General features: G+C 40.6%; 2 protein-coding genes across 5 annotated transcripts; one reads left to right on the top strand and one right to left on the bottom strand.

Annotated features, from left to right (window-relative positions):
• Window positions 1-1,617: 1,617 nt before the first annotated feature.
• Window positions 1,618-7,542, top strand: dclre1c (DNA cross-link repair 1C, PSO2 homolog (S. cerevisiae)). 2 transcript variants are annotated; one of them, XM_063500861.1, is made up of 15 exons: window positions 1,618-1,840; window positions 1,943-1,994; window positions 2,338-2,422; window positions 2,520-2,579; window positions 2,704-2,759; window positions 3,294-3,395; window positions 3,562-3,634; window positions 3,920-4,060; window positions 4,443-4,544; window positions 4,765-4,901; window positions 4,985-5,039; window positions 5,463-5,551; window positions 5,714-5,811; window positions 6,064-6,138; window positions 6,349-7,542. In XM_063500861.1, exons 1-15 carry the CDS (start codon window positions 1,732-1,734, stop codon window positions 6,960-6,962), a joined length of 1,848 nt encoding a protein of 615 aa, XP_063356931.1. In that variant the 5' UTR covers window positions 1,618-1,731; the 3' UTR covers window positions 6,963-7,542. The 2 variants fall into 2 exon arrangements, with proteins under 2 accessions (XP_063356931.1, XP_063356930.1); XM_063500860.1 differs by having other exon boundaries at window positions 6,346-7,542.
• Window positions 7,543-8,501: 959 nt separating this feature from the next.
• LOC134646967 (overexpressed in colon carcinoma 1 protein-like) lies at window positions 8,502-17,364 on the bottom strand. 3 transcript variants are annotated; one of them, XM_065469480.1, is made up of 6 exons: window positions 17,207-17,364; window positions 14,892-14,916; window positions 14,739-14,774; window positions 14,474-14,550; window positions 12,224-12,316; window positions 8,502-11,465 (listed from the first exon to the last, which is right to left on the bottom strand). In XM_065469480.1, the coding sequence occupies exons 1-5, from the start codon at window positions 17,274-17,276 to the stop codon at window positions 12,267-12,269; spliced, it is 258 nt and encodes an 85-aa protein (XP_065325552.1). In that variant the 5' UTR covers window positions 17,277-17,364; the 3' UTR covers window positions 8,502-11,465; window positions 12,224-12,266. The 3 variants fall into 3 exon arrangements, with proteins under 3 accessions (XP_065325552.1, XP_065325553.1, XP_065325554.1); XM_065469481.1 differs by having other exon boundaries at window positions 8,502-11,459; XM_065469482.1 differs by having other exon boundaries at window positions 8,502-11,371.
• Window positions 17,365-19,071: the final 1,707 nt, after the last annotated feature.

The following is a 19,071-nucleotide window of genomic DNA, read 5'->3' as shown; positions in this document are numbered from 1 at the left end:
ACTCACTTTCGGGCCTTGAGTCTAACATACTTCTTACACAAGCATTATTATCTATAAACCATCAGTAAAACTGATTGTTTGATAATTAAATCGGTTTTTCTAACTACTGTCTAACTCCCATGGAAATAAAAACCATATTATTTTCATATTATATCCGCTCTGATGATTTACAGGGTTAGAAAACTGTGTGCTCAGCGCGGAATTTATTAATCTGTTATGGAATATATGATTATGATTAAATTACTAAAATATCTGATTTGTACCCTTTGGTGCTCCGTTTTTCCAGATTTGCAGCTACAGTCAGCGTCCTTCCGCTCTGCACATGGACTTTGGCTCAGTTATCAGTGTAGAACACGACAGGTCACAGTAAGGCTCCAGCCTGATGTAAACAAAAGCACAAGGGCCCAGGTTTTAAGTCCATACAAACAGATCTCCCCGCTAGTTATCGGATTTTGCTGGAAGTAAGTTATATCGATTTAATACCTACAAGCAGAATTTTAAATACTGTATTTTGTAAGTTTAAGTTTGTATTATTTATGTAAGTATGTATGTATATATGTATGTATGTATGTATTTATTTATACAAATGCAATAAAAAATATTATGTTGGACTTTCTTGAAAACTGGTATCAGCTTAACAAAGTGGTTAAATATCATTTTAGTTCATTTTAGATTTTATTAAAAAGTAGCTACTTAGATACTGCAGAAGATGTTAAACGTATCATTCGGTTCCTCCGGTAAATTCGGCATTGAAATCATCCCAAAAGCTCAATTTTATTAAAAAAATATATTTTAAATAATTTAAAACCCTTTGCCTCTCGCTCGTAGCTGGGATACCCCCCCCCCCCCCCCCCCCCAAACTATTACATTTTTGTTTTTGTATTACATGTAAGTACGGAAGAGGATTAGGGCCACCGGGGAAAAAAGTGGCCACGTCTTTTTTTCTTCTTTTGGAGAATTCTGAGAAAAAAGTCAGAATTATGAGATTAAAGTCAGAATTCTGACTTTAATCTCACAATTCTGACTTTAATCTCAGAAATATTAATGTCCATATGAGAACCATGCTGAAAGATCGAGATAAAAAACAACAACAAGTAAATAAAAATATAAAATTCATTTGCATTTAGAAAAATGTTATAGTTTGGCTTTTTTAAATGGAGTTCTGCCTATAGACGTGCCACAGATACCAAAACTTTTTATTTTAAGTAAAAGATCTGTAAAAGTGTTGTTTGTTCATTTACATTGTTTTGTAATTAATTTGCTTCGAAATCTTTTAGACGACTTTTGGACGGACCCTGCGCTTGTTGGTTACCTGGTAACCATGAATTTTCTTCTTCTACGTTGGAGGGCAGCGGTCACAAAGTTTCATTAGATGGCCACTAACGACATACCATCTCACTGGTGATAATAATATTAAGAAAAGAGAGTCTGGGAAGGTGGCTGAGAAATTATATTAATGTTAAATGAGAAACTGGAGCATCTTAAACTCACTCTGATAAAATACCACTGGATAAGAGTTCACTAGCTCGACAGGAATATAGGACTTCGTGTTGACACTGGGTGGCGGTAGTACTGGCTAAATGGTTTTAAAAACAAAGCGAAGAAGAGGAGCTCAGTTCCGTGGGCGGGACAAACAAACAAACCGGTATTGGAAATAAAAATATGTTGGTTTCGTTAAAAAGTACGCATGAACAATTAACAGGAGACTGAAATAAAAGAGTCGCAGTGAAGATGAGTTCGTTTGCGGGTCGGATGAAGGAGTACCCCACCATCTCTCTGGACCGGTTCGACAGGGAGAACCTACATGCCCGGGCATATTTCCTCTCCCACTGTCACAAAGGTGAGCCTGGCGCCTGCACATCATCGGAGGAGTTGTTAGAAACGGTACATATTACATGTGTGGCCTCCTGATGGCGGGTGTCCTCTCTGTTTCACTGAACAGATCACATGAAGGGGCTGAAAGGACCTCTGCTGAAGAGGAAGCTGCAGTTCAGGTGAAGCCTGGGTGCTGTTAAACTGATATTCAATCCAGTGATGCTCAGATATTTGAGTCAAAGTTGAGATTTGTCTCAGACTTCGGGTGAAGAATTACAATTGTGACCTTTCTGCACTAATTTACCATCTTTTAAACTTACTGTGAAACGTTACTATGTCACAGAGGGTGCAGTTCAGCTGCTTGTTGTGGGCGTTATGGGCATCAAGCAGCCCCATGGTTGATTGGAAAGATGAATTGTTCCTGCTGTGAAACTAATCAATTTCTGAAACCCTGAAATTAAAACCTAAAACTGCTTTAATGAGCGTGTAACTCAGGGCTGAATATAAGTTTGTTGTTTGCAGTCGCACTGTGAGGCTTTACTGCTCCTTTGTAACCAAAGAGCTGCTGCTGAACAATCCAAAGTACGCTTTTTGGGAGGAATACATCGTGAGTACATATCTCTGCTGTTATCAGATTGTTCTTTAAATATTTAAACAGAAGATATATAACATGAGTTATCTCTCCTGATGAATCATCTGTTCAGGTTCCTCTTGAGCTCGAGAGCCCGACTCAGATTTCTCTCGTGGACGAAGCATCAGGAGAGGTACTGGGCTCATCGGTTTGAGTCTGGCTCTGTGTCAAATTTGAAACTACTAAAAGTCAGACATGTAGCTGTAGATGCAACCTGTCATCCATATGTGTTAGTTTGTTGTTTTTAACCCTGACAGAAAGAAGAGGTCGTGGTGACGTTGCTTCCAGCAGGTCACTGTCCCGGCTCCGTTATGTGAGTTTAATTTTCCACCAACATTTGTATGTTTGGAGGATTTCACTCTTCCCAAGCTTCAAGCGGATCCTTTACATAACACCCAAAACTTTAATCACAACTCAGAACACAACTCACACAGAGAAATCTATTGTTTAGATCTTCTGATCTTTTACTTATTGAGGTTTTGTTACAGCTGGTCAGGAAATATATGATATAAGGTGACTTCAGGGTCAAATATAAGTCAGTAAAGCTAGAATCAGAGAAAGTATGTAACCTTGTGGGTTTGTTACAGAGTATAACAAACACCAGGAGACCCAGGAGAACTTAAACACGTCTCTTCTACAAACATTTCAGTTTCACCTCCCCTCCCACCTGCTCAGTCTGAAGCTCCCGTTTTTGTTAATTTTTCCATAATCGGCTAAATAAACTTCACTCTTTAACGTCTGTGACTTTGAGGAATTCAAAATGCGTTCTGTGTACACTTTAAAGGGGTCACATGATCAGGTGAGAAAATCGGACACCAAACAAATTGGTAGTTTGTGTGTATCACAGGTTCCTGTTTGAGGGTTCCCATGGAAACGTGTTGTATACAGGAGACTTCAGGTTGCCTGTCGGAGACGTGTCCAGAATGGAGCACCTACACTCGGGCAGCAGGTCAGTCACCAAACATCGCCATCATCCTCGTTTCATCCTGAGTTTCTCTGATTCGCTGTGTCTGGAATGCGTTTTCTTCTTGAGCTGTGATTGGACAGCTCACGTAAGCTTCAGATGTGGATTGTTTTGGAGCGCTAAGTTCACGCCGCTGTGTCGCGCTTCACAGGGTCAAAGACATTCAGAGCATCTATCTGGACTCCACCTTCTACGACCCGCGCTTCTACCAGATCCCATCGCGGGTACGTGCTGGTTTTCAGTCACTGCTGAGATATACAGTTAACACACAGGGACAGGTGCCAGTTCATTAAGTACACCTCGCTCAAACTTAATATTTAGTACATGAACCTTTTATTGTAAATAAGTCATAACCTCACTGAAATTTCCTCCATTAAAAAATCTTGTTTGTTATAACTTATGTTATAACTCAGGATGATTATGATGAATTAGAAGCAGTCAGTTTTCTATGATTTTAATCGGTATTTGAGCCTGTGTGTGTGTGTGTGTGTTCGTTCGTTTGTTCGTAGGAGGTCTGTTTATCCGGAATCTCTGAGTTGGTTGGAAACTGGATCAGTCAGAGTCCTCATCACGTTGTGTGGCTCAACTGCAAAGCTGCGTATGGATACGAGTACCTGTTTATCAACCTGGGAGAGGAGTTCAACATACAGGTCTCTTTTGTCAGCCTTCTTTCCTTCATCACCATGCCATACCATACCATGCCATGCCATGCCATACCAGCTTTATTTATAAAGCACTTTCACATAAAACAAGGGTTCACAAAGTGCTGTACATATACAAATAGCATAAGCAAAGTAAAAAAAAAAAAAAAAAAAAGATTAAATAAATAAATAAAATAAAATAAAACATGTTAAAACACAGTTATGGAAGCTACACTGAGTATTTATTAATGAAAAGTTTAGAGGCATGGTGGGTAAAACTTCAGTAGCTGGTAAACCACAGACATCAAATATGGGGAGAAACTGATGCATGGATGGAAATATTAACCTCATAATCATCACTGTAACATGAAGTCCACTGTTTTTTCTGCAGATTCACGTCAACACTCTGGCAATGTTCAAGAAGATGCCGGAGATCCTAAGCTACGTGACAACCGACCGCAGGACTCAGATACACGCCTGTCGACACCCAAAGGTCCCGTTTTAGTCTCTCACAAACAAATTCGTGGTTCCTTTACTTCAGAAGTTTAGATTTGTTTTCCTGAACCTCCAATATTTCTGAAAAACAACTTTGTGGTAGTTCTGCGTTTATGATAATGAACCATTTCCACTTCTGATACAAAACCTAAATCTTTTCTTCTTTCATTCTTTCCATTCCTGTGACACTATGCTTTCTCTGGGATTTTTGTTTGTAGGACGAAGAGTTTTTCCAAGGAAACCGGCTGCCGTGTGGATGCACGGCTGCTGATGGGACACCTCTTCGCATCATCAGCATCAAACCGTCCACGATGTGGTTTGGAGAAAGAACCAAGAAGACCAGCGTCATAATAAAGTAAGAACAGCTCCAGCGTCATGCACTCATTAGAAATAAAGTTTGGTTTTGTGCTCCAAATGTATTTTTGTGTGTTAATGCAGGACAGGAGGCAGTTCATACCGAGCTTGTTTCAGCTTCCACTCCTCCTACTCCGAGGTAAACGCACTTCCACTCACACAGTATTGTATTTGGACCTTTTTGTTTGAAGTCATTAAAGATGTGTGCTAAACAACCATTCCATTCTGGTTCGGAGAATTAAAAACCCCAAATTATCCCAATATTCCTTGCCCATGATGAGTAGATATATACTTGTGTCGCATCAGTGCTAATGTTTCAGGCCATGTTTATTTCTGTTTGGACAATGAAACCAAAGCCCCACCCATTTGCTGTTCAAACCTTCTGTTTATGAGGGGCAGCCAATCAGAAGAAGACTGCATTAAGAACTACTATGATATCAGTAAGAATTATTTTGAACTGTGAATCATGCAAAGCTGCTGGATCAGAGTCAAAGCTGGAAGAGTAATCCACTTTAAAAGGACTTCATGTTGTTTTTGTTGCTATGCTTCTCCTGATTTTCAGATTAAGGACTTCCTGTCATACCTCCGGCCGGTGAATATCTACCCCAGTGTCATCCCCATTGGTCGAACACTGACTGAAGTCACACAGATGTGAGTCGACTTCATTTTAATTGTACAAATGTAAAAGTCTAAACTTACTTTTACTTGATTTATAATCAAATGTAACTTGGGGTAACTTTAAAGGGTTTTACTGCTGTCTTTATTCAATAATCTAACAGTTTAACACGACGCCATTTCTGCATGTCTGATCAGGTTAAAGCTGATGTGCAGGAAGCAGTCTGATGAGGCGGCGTCCGTTTACAAACCTCTGGGAGTCCTCAAACGCAGCAGGGTGCAGCGACCTACTTATGGTAACACAAACACACTCGTAATGACAGGTGCTCTCCATAACAGCACGCGGGCCTGCCGAGACACGCTTGTTTACAGATCACTGCTTGGCCCAGTTTGTGCCTCTCACGCGTTGCCCTTCATTCAGCTTCTTCACACAAACACAGGAGGCGACGCTTTTATAAGCGCTTGAACAACAGGCAGGAATGTGCCGTGGTGCTTCAATAAGCTAGACCAGTCAGTAAAACGAGGCTGATGTGTGTTTGTGTGTTCAGACTCAGAGAGCGATGACGAGCTGTTTGATGGGCTCGATGTGGCACCAGTGAGGAAGAAGTTGGGAGTACAAAAAGGTAAACCTGCAAGTCACTTGCTGTCACTTTGATTTGCACCAAAGCAGCTGACATGGATTCACGGGGTCTGAGGAAGTTCAGCTGAGATGATCGAGTAGGCCCTTTAATTTTCCTGAGCGCTGTAGGATATGAATGTCACGACAGGAAGTGATGCCCTTAGTACTTCACTGTTACTGTTTGTTTGATTTGTTTCTTTTGTTCTATAAGTAGAGGGAACTCCTGAAACAACAGCACTCCCTGTGTGTGTGGAGGAGTCTTTACCGCTGACCATCACCGATGCCCAGCCTGCTGCTCATAACTACGTCGACTGCACCGAGTCCAACGGCGAGGAGGAGGAGGAGGAGGAGGAGCAGCAAGGTGACGAGGAAAAGGTTGGAGCTGGACAGCCGGAGGACATTTCATCTCAGCCTCCGAGGTGGGAGGACTTCTTCACCACCGAGACTCTGACCGACAGCCAGAACAGCCTCAGGAGCCAACCACAGTCCTGCTGCTCTGAGATGACGGGCTCGCAGACCCCCGATCTGTTCAGCGACGAAGAAACTGCCCCCGATGGCTTCAGTCTGACACTGTCCAATCATTCCTCCCAGAACATGGACTCGTGTTTACCTGACACCCTGATCATCCAACCAGAGCTGGATGGGCAGAAACAGAGGGAGGAGGGGGATGATGGAATCATCCAATCGGAGTCTCAGCAGTCGTCAGACTTCGATATTCCCTGCACGCCGGAGTCGAAGGTGCCGCGGCCTGATGAGCTGTCTCAGCTGTACAGGAAGCTGGCTGCAGGAGAGGACATCAGGGCTCTGGACTACAGGACCGAACATTAATGGGGAGCTCCTAAAAAAACTGTGCAAACTAGAAAAGTGAAGCCTTAAAAAGCAGCCGGACGGGGCCAAAACAAGCAAACCACACAGCTACCTCCGTTTTAGTGATGAACCTCCAGCTCTGAGATCCCCCACTAGCACCCTGGGGCAGGAGGAGAGGTTAACATGCATTCAGTACCTGCTTCCAGCATGAAGAGTTTCTCAGCCTAATTAGAGAGCATAAATAGACCAAACTTTAACGTAATTTTCTTCAGACCTGTCGTTCTCAGTTAGACCTGTAAGCCGTCACATTCCTTCTGCAGGCTGAGCTGAAACGTCCTCTCCTCCAGCGTCAGTGTTGGCCTCCAAACCCCACAGACCTCAGTTTGTTAAACCACACACTCGTTCCTGCGCACTTTAAGCCTATTGGTGGATTCTTGCACCTGTGCAGGTCACAGCTGACACTCGTTCCCTCTCTGCTGGCAGTTTGTGGTTTGTTCTGCTTCAGCTGCTGACAGCAGGAGGGGAATGTTTGCATTAAAGCTAAACTTTTGTTCCAGAAACAAATAAAATATTTATTTTTAACTCGGGTGTTATGGCTGATTATTCAAATCAAAATGTTGTGTTTGATGGGAAAATGCTAGACATTGCGAGGTTTTTTTTTGACAATTCCTAAAATAAGTGGAAGAATTGCTTGACCAAAGCTGTGATTGTGAAATACACTGCAGCTCAAACTGAATCATTTTTACTGTCCATGATGACATCATCAAAAATTCCAAAACTACAAATATATTCTGTATAACAATAATAAAGCAAATCTTTATTCTATAGAAACTGAGTTGGAATCATTTTAGCTTTAAACCAGGTTTTTCCAGCTGCATGTGAAACAGCTGCTAGCTGTCTGCTCAGCTTCACTTCAGCTTACTGAAGTCCCAGAACTGGACGTCTGCACCTTGTTGGTGCTGTTGAAGGATTTTTAATGCAACTGTCTGACCAATAATTCTAGTTTCTAGGCTAATTTAGCAGGTAACCAAGTGAGGACTCTCACTCAAAGGGCTTTTTTGCTACCAGCCTTATTCACTCAGTGTGTTCAAGTGCTTTTTTTTCTGCGTTTCAGCACTTTTGCACAGTGCTGAGTACCGCTGCTGGGGTTTGAATCCAGCCTTTGTCTTGATGTGTGGAGTTGTGCTCCACCTATTATCTGGATGGATATCTCCAAGTACTCTGGCTTCTTTCCAGGGTCCAAACACATACATGGATCAGATTAACGCCCCTTATCTTTCCAGCCCTGGAGTTTTCCTCTCTGTTTCTCCAGAAGCCACAGTGGAAATAAAGGAAAGGAACCAACTTACCTGAAGCTTTTGTCCTTCAAAAATTACATGCTTCATAAAATCTGCTTGGAATTCAGAAAAATAATTATCGACTGTCAGAGCGACAGTCGGACAGTTATCGTCGGTATGCATCGTCTGTATCGTGCTTCTAACATATAACGCGGGGGGTTAAAAGTGAACGTAACTGCTGGTTTTCTCCTGATGGCTTTAGACACATGGTCGTCTGATTTATTTACAGACAGAAACAAAAAAGCTTTTTACAGTTGATCTAAAACTCAAAGGTAATTAACAGCATGAATGAATGCAGTTCATAAGGTTTACAGTGAATGCTAGAAATGTTTTCATCACGACTACCACCACACTTTGCCCAACATCAAAGATTTGTAGCAGATTTTCACACTTTAGAAGCTGGAAGAGCTGCGTTAGAAAATAAAAATAATAACTGCCGTATGTGGATCAAGATGTCGTCCACTGAAACTCTGAGGAGAAGGAGAGAGCCGGTGTTGTGCCAAAAAGTGATTGTCTGCCAAAAACTGATTTCCCGTATTTGCCAAAAACTGATTGCTTGTATTTAAACTGCTATAAATAACTTGTTGGTGTATAATATGTGAAACATATGTCAAATGTATCCCTCATGAATGATATCACGTCATCTTGAGCAACAAACAACATTCCTGTAACAAGGTAGAAGCCGCAATCAGTTTTTGGCAGTGACTTTTATGTATCCTTTATGTATGCAATTAAAAAAAAATATTGTTGACTTTAAAAATGTCTCTTTTAAGAGTAATCTGACCAAGAGGACAGCTGAAATTGCAACAAATGTGAAAATAGTTCTGTAAATATATTTTAAGTGGACAAAAGGGAGCTGATTGATTATAATGTAAGTGCAATAACACAGTCACAAAGATACTTGAGAAACAGGTAATTTTTAAATTTTTTATATAACCCCTTTGTAATACCTGTTCACCAAAATCTATTTAGCAACATAAGTAACGATATTACACATAAAAAAAACACACGCAAACATTGGAAATCAGTTTTTGGCACAACACCGGCACCACTGAAGCTGGATGACGGCAGGTTTCCTGCTCAGTTTCATTTATGTGTGAATACTCTGAGGAGGCGTATAAATTCCAGGGAATTTCCTTGAACTTATATGGTATGGTTTTTAGGTAAGTAAGGTATTATTCAAGTAAGATAGACAGCAACTTCTTACTCACAGGTCGTAGACTGCACCATTTTTACCCCAATCGGATCAAATCCTATATAAAATGAGCATCATGTTTTATTCAGTCACACTTTAGGCTTGCAACTGAGACCATAAAATCATCAGCAGGTCATAAAGGAAGTGTGAAGTGGAGCAATTTCCCCCTAAACTTCATTTTCCCCTACAAGATGGGTTGCCCCCTGCTGGCCATAAGAAAAAATACAGGTTTATTCCACTTTTTGTTCCTGGGGAGCCACGCCCATTCTTTATAGTTTACATCTGTGGTTACAACAACTGGTGAAGGCAACATTTACGTCATTGTATGCCAAAGTTTGGTTCGAGTCCACAGCAAGGCCAGAATTACTGTGGCCGTGTGCAGTGAACTTTAAAATGAAATCATGAAAATAAGATGGGCTTAAGTTGCTGAAGTTGGCAATTACATGCAGTCTGTTTGTGCTGATAAGGCAGTTAACTGCGGTGAAGCATTAAAAATCTGTTGCCACATAGGCACTTCATAGACTTCAAACAGAAAATCTTCCACAAATAGTGACGTAGTTGCTGCAGGACGGCAATTTAACAGCAGAATGAAACAGGCGCTGAGCAACCTGGTATTTGTATAGGAACATAACCAGTCTGCAACCAGCTGAGTCGAGTCCCGTGCTGCTTTGAGATGCATTGCAGATGAATTGCACTAAGTGGTGCAAAATGACTGAATGATAGCATTGTATTGGCAATCGGTCAAATTATTTGCAAACCTTCGCCAATCAATCCAAGAGCAACTGCAGACAGTCTGAGTCAAACTGGAACTGTTTGTAGACAGTCCCCAAAAGTTGATTCTGTTCATCTGGACGTAGCGTTTTCAGTGGGAGAAACGTTTCGTCACTCATCCAAGTGATTTCTTCAGTCTCAGCTGACTGACTGCAGGTTTCTCCAACCTTAAAGACAATACATTTACATAATGACTGAAACTAGCACCACTGAAGTAACAATGGACTGTGAGGTCAGTTCGTTAATCATTAATATGCAAATTCTCATGACAACAACCACTGATCAAAGATCACGGATTAAAGACCACTGATCAATGGCCATGAGTACCATACTGTTTATAATGTTGGGGAAACCTGCAGTCAGCTGAGACTGAAGAACTCATGAAACGTTTCTCCCACTGAAAACGCTACATCCAGATAAACAGAATCAACTTTTGGGGATTTACTTACCTGGATGATTGAGCATACATCAAGATGTTTGCAGACAGGTTCATCCCACAAGGCTACCTGTGCAATTGCATTGGGATCAAATGTAATTGCCCAGAGGTTGAGAGTGTTGTATGCTCAACTTATGGGTAGTCTTTTAGTTTGCAACGAACAATTCAACCAACAAATTTCCCTATCTGCCAGATGGTTGCCGTCCTTTTTCCTCTAATGTGACTGAGCTGTAAGCTGCATATCGTGTTCTGCGAGCAGTTTAATCTCATGTGAATCATTCAAAATCTTGAAGCCATTGGCTGACAATACAAAAACATATAAAGCATACCTAATGACTTAATTTTTCAATGACAAGAGGAGCTATGCCATAATATTCACAAAAACTGTACAAATGTAATAGGGACAGCTGGCAGCTACCAATCACTCCAATGAGGCCAAATGCTGAGCTCCCTCTGGTGCATCTGCCTGGAATAAAAAGCCTGCAGCGTTACGTCGCCTGAGCAGCAAACTGTGACCAATTTGAATGTCCAGGTCCAAATCTACGTCCGGACTCTCTAACCAGTTTGTCAGGGTCGCCGCAGTCAGCTGAATCAGGTGGAGTTGATCCCATTCAAGCCTCTGAGGGGACGCTGAGAGATGAAATTGGCTCTGCTGGGTGCTGCTGCTGCTCAGTGGAGACTCGGTGGGTTCCTGATGACAACACAGAGGAGCTGATGAACGCCTGCAGGGTTTCTTTTTCCTCACTCGACAAACTCTCTCACGCTGTGTCATTCTTCCTCTGTACCTATCAGTTCACAGAGAAGCACAGACTGAAATAGGCTTTGATGGGCACCATTTGATGTATACAGAGCTCTTAGTTTGGATGTCAGTGTGTCCTAAAGGTCATTACTGGTATTTTCTTTCTTATTTTAGTCTGTTTGCCATTTTTGCACCTTTTTGCCATGTCTTTATATTTCAAAGTGTGTTTTTCCATACTTTTCAGGTCTTTACTGGTGTCATTTTATTTTTATACCTTACAAATACAGTATAAAGTATAAAAAGCAGTTTTTCTATATTTTATATATGTTGTTTTTTAAAATATTTTTTTAACACTTTATTAAACCTGGAATACTCTTGAACAGTTCACCTCTTATACTTTGTTCACAAGTCTTTCACAGCTTACTGAGCTCAGCTGTGGTGTTACTGCCCTCTGATGGTGTTTTCATGCACTACAGTGCATAACACTGTGTCCATATCTGTTTTTTGGCTGCATTAAAATGTTTTAACCCTGGAGAACCCATGGGGTCAAATTTGACCCCATGGTTTCCCTAGAAAACCAATGGGGTCGGATCTGACCCCATGGGTTCTCCAGGGTTAAATACCCTAATGTACCATCATACTGCCCGAGCCTTGAGTTGAGGATCCACGTCACTCTTTAATGGTGCATGATGGGAAAATTGTACAATGCAAAGACACACTGGTATGGCCCTTTTACCACTGATGTAACATCTCAGCTCTCATTAATGAGACTGTGGAGAGGAACCAGAGGAGGTCGTCACTCACACAGTGAAGCATGCACAGGCTTGGCTCTTCATTAAAACCAGAGTCAGTCCCCCCACAGCGGTTTCCTGAGGGACAGCGAGTCTCTCGGAGGCTCTGCAGCAGAGGATGAGTTCATTAATTAACTTCCACACACACTCAAACAATATGTTAAATGCACTCATAGCATCACTACATTATATAATACGGGGCTGACATCGCACACACACACACAGACACACACATTAATAATAAAATGCTAACGAGCACACAGCGTGTCCAGAGTTCTCTCTCTCCCAGGCTCTCGTGACCCTGAAGATTCAACAGGAAATTGAGGATGTGCTTGTTTACTTGTCATGAGTTCTGATCATATTTGGGATATAATGTGGGCAGAGACATTAAGTTTATGGCACTGTGGTTCCTCCTTGTTTATGTGTTCAGACTTTGCATTGCACTCAGTTTTTTTGCTCCTACTCAAAACAGAACAACAGCTCCATCTTAACCCGGACCCCACAGCAAACAAACCAGGACGCAGAGCATAGAAACTCATACAAGGTCAAAGGAGGTCAGACTTAGTCTGGTAATCATTTATGTCATTATATTCAATTGGTTTAGATCACCTGTATGTCACAGTTTATTGGATTTGAACACGCCTGGTTTTGAAACAGCTTCCATTATGTTCTGTTCAAAAGTCTTGAGCCACCCCTCATTTCTTTATATTTTCCTTCCAAGCAGTCAGACTTGTAATTTTTTAAAGTGCCCTTTACCAGTAGTTCTCCAGGTTTTCTGCGAGTCTTTCAAAATTTTTCTTTGGACATTGGCTTCTTTTTTCCTCATTTTCAGTCCACTTCTTGTACCTGAACATTTTCAGAGGAATTGTTTTGTTTGTTAAGCCTCTGAAATCTGACCTATTAATCATTTAAGCATAAAAAGCCACCTAACTCATGAGACAACTTAGCAAGAAACCAATCTTTAGACACCTCTTTACTAGCAGCCTGTTACAGAGACACATTCGTTTTCATTTATTTAGTTCAGTTTACAAAAAATGCCAAAGATAACACAATTTAACAGACATAAAATAATATTTTTACATCAACTAGGTGATTCCCAAAGAACTGATAGCTGAAGACTTGCATACCTCATCAGAAGGGTGCAGTTTGTCCTTAAACAAGAAGAATAAACTGTAGAAGTGTAGGACTATGTGAAACCATTTAAGCCCTGATGGAGAGATGAACCCAAATCAGAAAGTTTTGATTCTAATCGTCATCAGTATGTACAGAGGAGGTCAGGAGAGAGAGGTGTAACAGTGATCAGCCACTGGTGTTGGAGTATGGTGGAATAATGAATACAGAAAAGTACCATTAGACTTTGATTCACCATCCAAGATCATATGGAAAGCTTCTAATTGGCAGTGAGCATGACAATGATCCTAAATACACACCTAAACACAGTAAAATCATACCTGGATAGAAAAACACACAGTGGAACACAATCAGTCATGCATTGGCCTCCCTAGCCTGGACCTCAACTTTATTAAAGCAATTATCTTGACAGAGAACAGAAAAATGAGGAGCCAACATCGAAAGAAGAGCTTTGATTACTAAAGAACCATTCCTCAAGACTACTTCAAGAAATTAGTAGAACGCTACCTTAGATAGTTCAGGCTGTGTTGAAGAATAAAGTTGACGATAAAATAAATAATTGCACCCATTTTCCTATCAGAACAAATAAATGAGGGGTGGCTCAAAACTTTTGCACAGTACTGTATTTAGCAAGCACTTCAGCTGTAGACCATTGAAAACTAAATCCAGGTGTGGAAAACCATTTAAGTTAATCCAATTTAAATGAATGAAATGCAATGTGACACTCCTGTGGGATAGATGAAACATGTCTATAAATGGGAGTATCAGCTTAGAGGTGTCTTTCTGCTTGAACGTCCTTACTCAAATCCAAAAAATAGGAAATGAAAGAGGTCCCAAAGTAGATTCCCGTGGGAAAACTTTAGCTTAGATCTGGATGTCTTGAGGTTGCTAAACTGCAAAGACAAACTAGTTCTACAGTCTGAGTTCTCTACACGAATTTTATCCAGTTTAAAAAGAGTGCTTCCTCCTCACTTTCACCAGGTGCTGCTCATGGGTGAGATCATTGGAGTTCTGATGTTGCAGAATCTACCCCTTACTATAGAAAGTGTCTGGAGATCACTGCTGATGTGAAATGGTGCTGTATAAGTATAAAAAATGAAATTGCTATCAGCTGATACCGTGGATGTGTTACCTCTGAGTGAGCCAATCTGGACTTGGGGTATGCTGCTCAGGTCTGTAGGCAACCCCACGTACACACCTCCATAGTTCCTGATCTCTCTCACACACACACACACACACACACACACACACACACACACACACACACACACACACACACACACACACACACACACACACACACACACACACACAAAGTCAGCTCATTAGACAAATATATTGGATAACTGTGACGAATGAGATAAAAAGATTTTATAATGAAAAAATGAATGACTGACTTCCGTTTGTCATCTTCTGGCACTGACTCAACTGATCTGTCGACACACACGCACACACAGAGTCAGCTGATTTATGTTAACAGACAACATGAGAGAAAGGTCAAACAACAGTGACATGTTTCAAGATGAAAATATGTTTGAAACTTTACTCACAGCTTTGATGAAAACTCAGCAGGATCTGAAGTCAGTGACAGAAACGAGATCAATCGAGAGTTAAATTCATTCCTGCTCACTGAAATCACTTTGTAAAAAAACAACTTTGATGTTTTCACACACTGAAAATTCAGTATTTGTTTTATATAGAGCAAAGAGACACGGTGAGAAAGTAGACAGGCATGAAAACTTTACTTTGGGTATTTGTGGTGAAAACTTTGTAAAATTGGAAAAACTGATGATTTGTTTTTCAAAAGTCAGATTCAAACAGCTGTGACAGCTCAACAATCATCAATAATTTCCTCACCAGATAAATGATCTTTGACACTTTGATTCATCTTTGTGTCGTGTTTTATAAACTTTTCTCATTAAATCTTGATTATTAAAAGTTTATCCAGCCTTTCCTAAAAAATAATATTCTCAGAAAAAAAAGTCTCCGTCGTTGTTCCTGACTGGCAGCGAGTCGCTGTTCCCCTCTCGTTTCTCTCCGTCCGTCCTTCTCTACCTTCTTTCTCTCTTCCCTTTATTTTATTCTTTTTCTTCATTTGCTTCTTGCAATCCTTGTTTCCTTCCTTTTTCCTTTTCTTCCTTGTTCCTGTCCTTCCATGTTTCCTTTCTTTCTTTTTTCCTTCTTTCTTTCCTTGTTCCCTTCCCCATTACCTTGTTTTTTCCTTTCCAATGTTCTTATGTTCAAAATTTAGGGTATAAAGTCCCCATACTTAATCCTCAGATAATTCTAATATTTTATTAGGAATAAAAATGGGAAGCATTTCACATTAAACTGTTGTATAACATGTGCATCAGTAGCAAAGATGCCCAACAACAAAAAGGAGACACAACAAGATCACAAAAAAAAAAAAAAAATAGAAAAATGACTCAATGGATGAGCCAGTTTGTAAATCCACCTGAAAGTGGCCCGGAAACAACCAGGAGGAGACAAATTAGTTTAAAGACAACACCAAGCCACCCCCACCTACCCACCCCACGAAGGACAAAGGTTATATCAAAACTGTTTCATGACAACATCAGCCTGTTTTCTAAAAAACACACTGATGTCTGACCTTTGACCTATGACCTTGAAGCTCTATATACTTAAAAGGTATATTTTTTATTATCTTTACCCAGATGATTGAGCAGAACTGGCTTCGAGATTTTAATCTATATTCATGCAGTGCGTGACTCTGTGAAAGTCTGACATCACTGTGACGTCATAGGATGTCTTATTAAAAAAATGAAAAAGTGTGTTGCACAGCTCCCACCATGCCCTTTAATATGATATATTACTCGATATTGTTTCTTGAATTCTTTTTTTCAAGGTCAACTTTGACCTTGGGCACTAACAATCAAGGTCAAATCCTTAGCCAACTTAACTACTCAAGTTCTCCAAGACCTCGTATATTGTTGTGAAGTTTGAAGACGATCTTTGAAAAATTGTGGGTAATATACAGTTGTTACAGATTTTTACATCTGGTGTGACCTCGACTAGATTTTCACCAAAATTAAATCAGCTCGAGCTGTTATTGGTATCGATCATCAGATAAAACCTGAACATAATATCTTGAAAACTACAGACGCTAGACTTCTAACAAACAGACAGACAGACATAAACAAATGGAAATGATTCTCCCTCCCTTCAGAGAACAAACCAGGAGATTCAAAAAATGCACAAGAAGCAAAAAAACAAAACAAAACCCCAACCCAAAATGAGATGGAAAATGAGGTTAGTCATCAAGAGATATCAGTCCATCAGATAGTGACTCACATGATGCTTAAAAACAACCAGCATGGGAGACGAATCAGCAGAAAGAGACTGAAAACAAATAATAATAATAATAATAATAAAAACAGACACTAACAGAAACTTACTCACAAAACCAAAACCATCCTGAAGACTAATGACTAAAATCACACACTAAATTATTTTGAAACAGCCCAAATGATAACAATAAAAAAGTACAATCAGTCGATCCTGATTGCTTTTAATTATAGTTAAGTAAAAGCACAAGTGAACTTTGAAACAGCAAAACACCACAAACTGCAACTTAAACCTTACAGATGAATTGCTTTCCAGCGTTTCCAGGAGTGTCAGAAATCCCTGAAAACTTTAATTGATTTTGAGCAGACAGACATGGACTCTGCTTTCACCTCCTACAGCTTCCAAAGTCAAAAACTCTACAGACTGGACCGCTAACACCTGCAGGACATAAAAAAGTTACTAAAGCACCTTTAGTAACTCTAAAGGCAAAATAAGACACCTTAAACCTGCCAGCTGCTCCATATGACTAACAGTATGTTCAGTTTTTCAGTGTCCTCACCTCTGCTGCGCTTGCTGCTGCTGTTGTTGTTAGTCATGTGTTTGGCTGGAGAGGAATTTCCACATCCCATTTCAGAAAGAAAAGGAAAAAACAGTAGCGAGAGGAGAAATGGAGCGAGAAGAGTGAGCTCGAACAGAGAGGACAAAAACGTCTCTTATCTCGCTCTTACTCTCAGCTGAAGCTCCCAGTGTGGAGAGGATTAGATGATGGCAAGGGAGGGAGGGAGGGAGGAGAGATGGAGAGTGTGTTGACCCCTGCTGCTGAGGGAGTAGAACTTCAAGTGTGTGTTTCAGAGTGTGTGTGCTTTGAAATCTCTGCGCAGTTTTGGAGGAAGCAGATCAAAGTCAGCTAGAATTGATTTAATTGGTGCATTTCTGCTCAAATGGAGCTGAAACAGGATTAGAGGAAAGTGGTGACAGAAAAGCGGGAAGCACACCTAAAGCATAGATCGGTTACTGATCAGGCCAACCAGGAACAGGACTGGGGAACCTGATCTGAAAAATATACAAGGACAACTCACGAAAGGGAAACAAGATAAGACAACAAAGTATGAGGAATATACAAAAATTAATACCACAAACAGACAGAAAATGACCACAGAGACCACAAAGAGATGCAATTTATAACCAAAACTGCCAAAATAAAACCTCAAACCAGCACATTGTGCAAAACAAACTTCAGGCCTTAAACAAAAATGGAGGACACTGTAAAGTTGTTTTTTGTGTTGTGAAGTCCACAAGTACGACAGCTTTTTTTTACTAGAACCTGTTAAAACAACCTGGAAGATGGAATTTTATCACCTCAGCTCCAAGATGTCAAAAACATTTAGGACATTTTGGGACCCTCCATTCATTCTGATGTTTGTTGTGAATGCTCCTCATTACCACCCAAAGGTCACAGAGTGGGAGATAAAAACTTCCACTAAAAATAAAGCCAACAATAAGTCTGCAGTGAGTGTTTAGCGTTCCCTGAGCAGGTCGGATCTGTGGTGTCTGGCTCTTGACGACAGCTGTTATCGAGAAGAAAGCAGTCTGTTCGAAAGTACTTTTATTATTGTTCTTGGCCTCCAGCCTCCTTCCTCACTGCTCCTTCTGTGCTTAAACCTACAATGAGTCATGCCACCCACACTCTAACCTCACATCCAGCCTCGCTGCTGCTCTCACCTCAATTATAGGCGACAGCAAAGTGACTTTCAGGAAATAATTGATTGTTCTCGCCGTCTCCAGCAGGAAGTGGAAAATGACTTCTGGACTCATGCTGAGAGTTTTTCATCTTCACCAAAAAGTTTCAGCATGCTGAGTTTGGAAGATTTGATGATAAGATTTTGCTACTATAATAAAACAAGGATGACACGTTCCTTCAGCGGCTGCATTAGAGTGAACCAGAGAAACAGGTCAGAACAATTAAAAATAAAAGGAAGGAAGGATGTCTTAAGGGTGAATAATTTGGAATTACAAGCTCTATTGTATGTTCACTGATGAAAACACTCTTTCTCTGCAGATCTGAAACAAACAACCTTCAGACCTGCAAAATGAAGCCAAAGCTGCAGTTCCTATAATGACCACTTGAGGGCTACAGCAGAATAAACATGTTTACAGCCCGATACCCAAACTGTTTTAACCTCTGTGGACAGTTCTCTTCATAACAACTGTTCAGAGAGCAAATTTATTTTATAATGCATCTTTTTGGATTTTGTGTAAAATAATGTGCAGCTGCAGCTGAGCGCTGTCTGTAAGGCTTCTGCTTAAAAATTCAACATGGCCGACGCCATCAATGCTAACGCTCAGGCTGCAAAGATGATGTCATGCTGGCTACATCCACCAGGCTTTCATCTGACACACAAATTTTTTGTATGATCTTTTATT

Source organism: Pelmatolapia mariae, linkage group LG17 (genome assembly GCF_036321145.2).
Source record: "Pelmatolapia mariae isolate MD_Pm_ZW linkage group LG17, Pm_UMD_F_2, whole genome shotgun sequence".
In the NCBI taxonomy this organism is placed as follows: Eukaryota; Metazoa; Chordata; class Actinopteri; order Cichliformes; family Cichlidae; genus Pelmatolapia; species Pelmatolapia mariae.
This window is presented reverse-complemented; position numbering and strand designations above follow the sequence as displayed.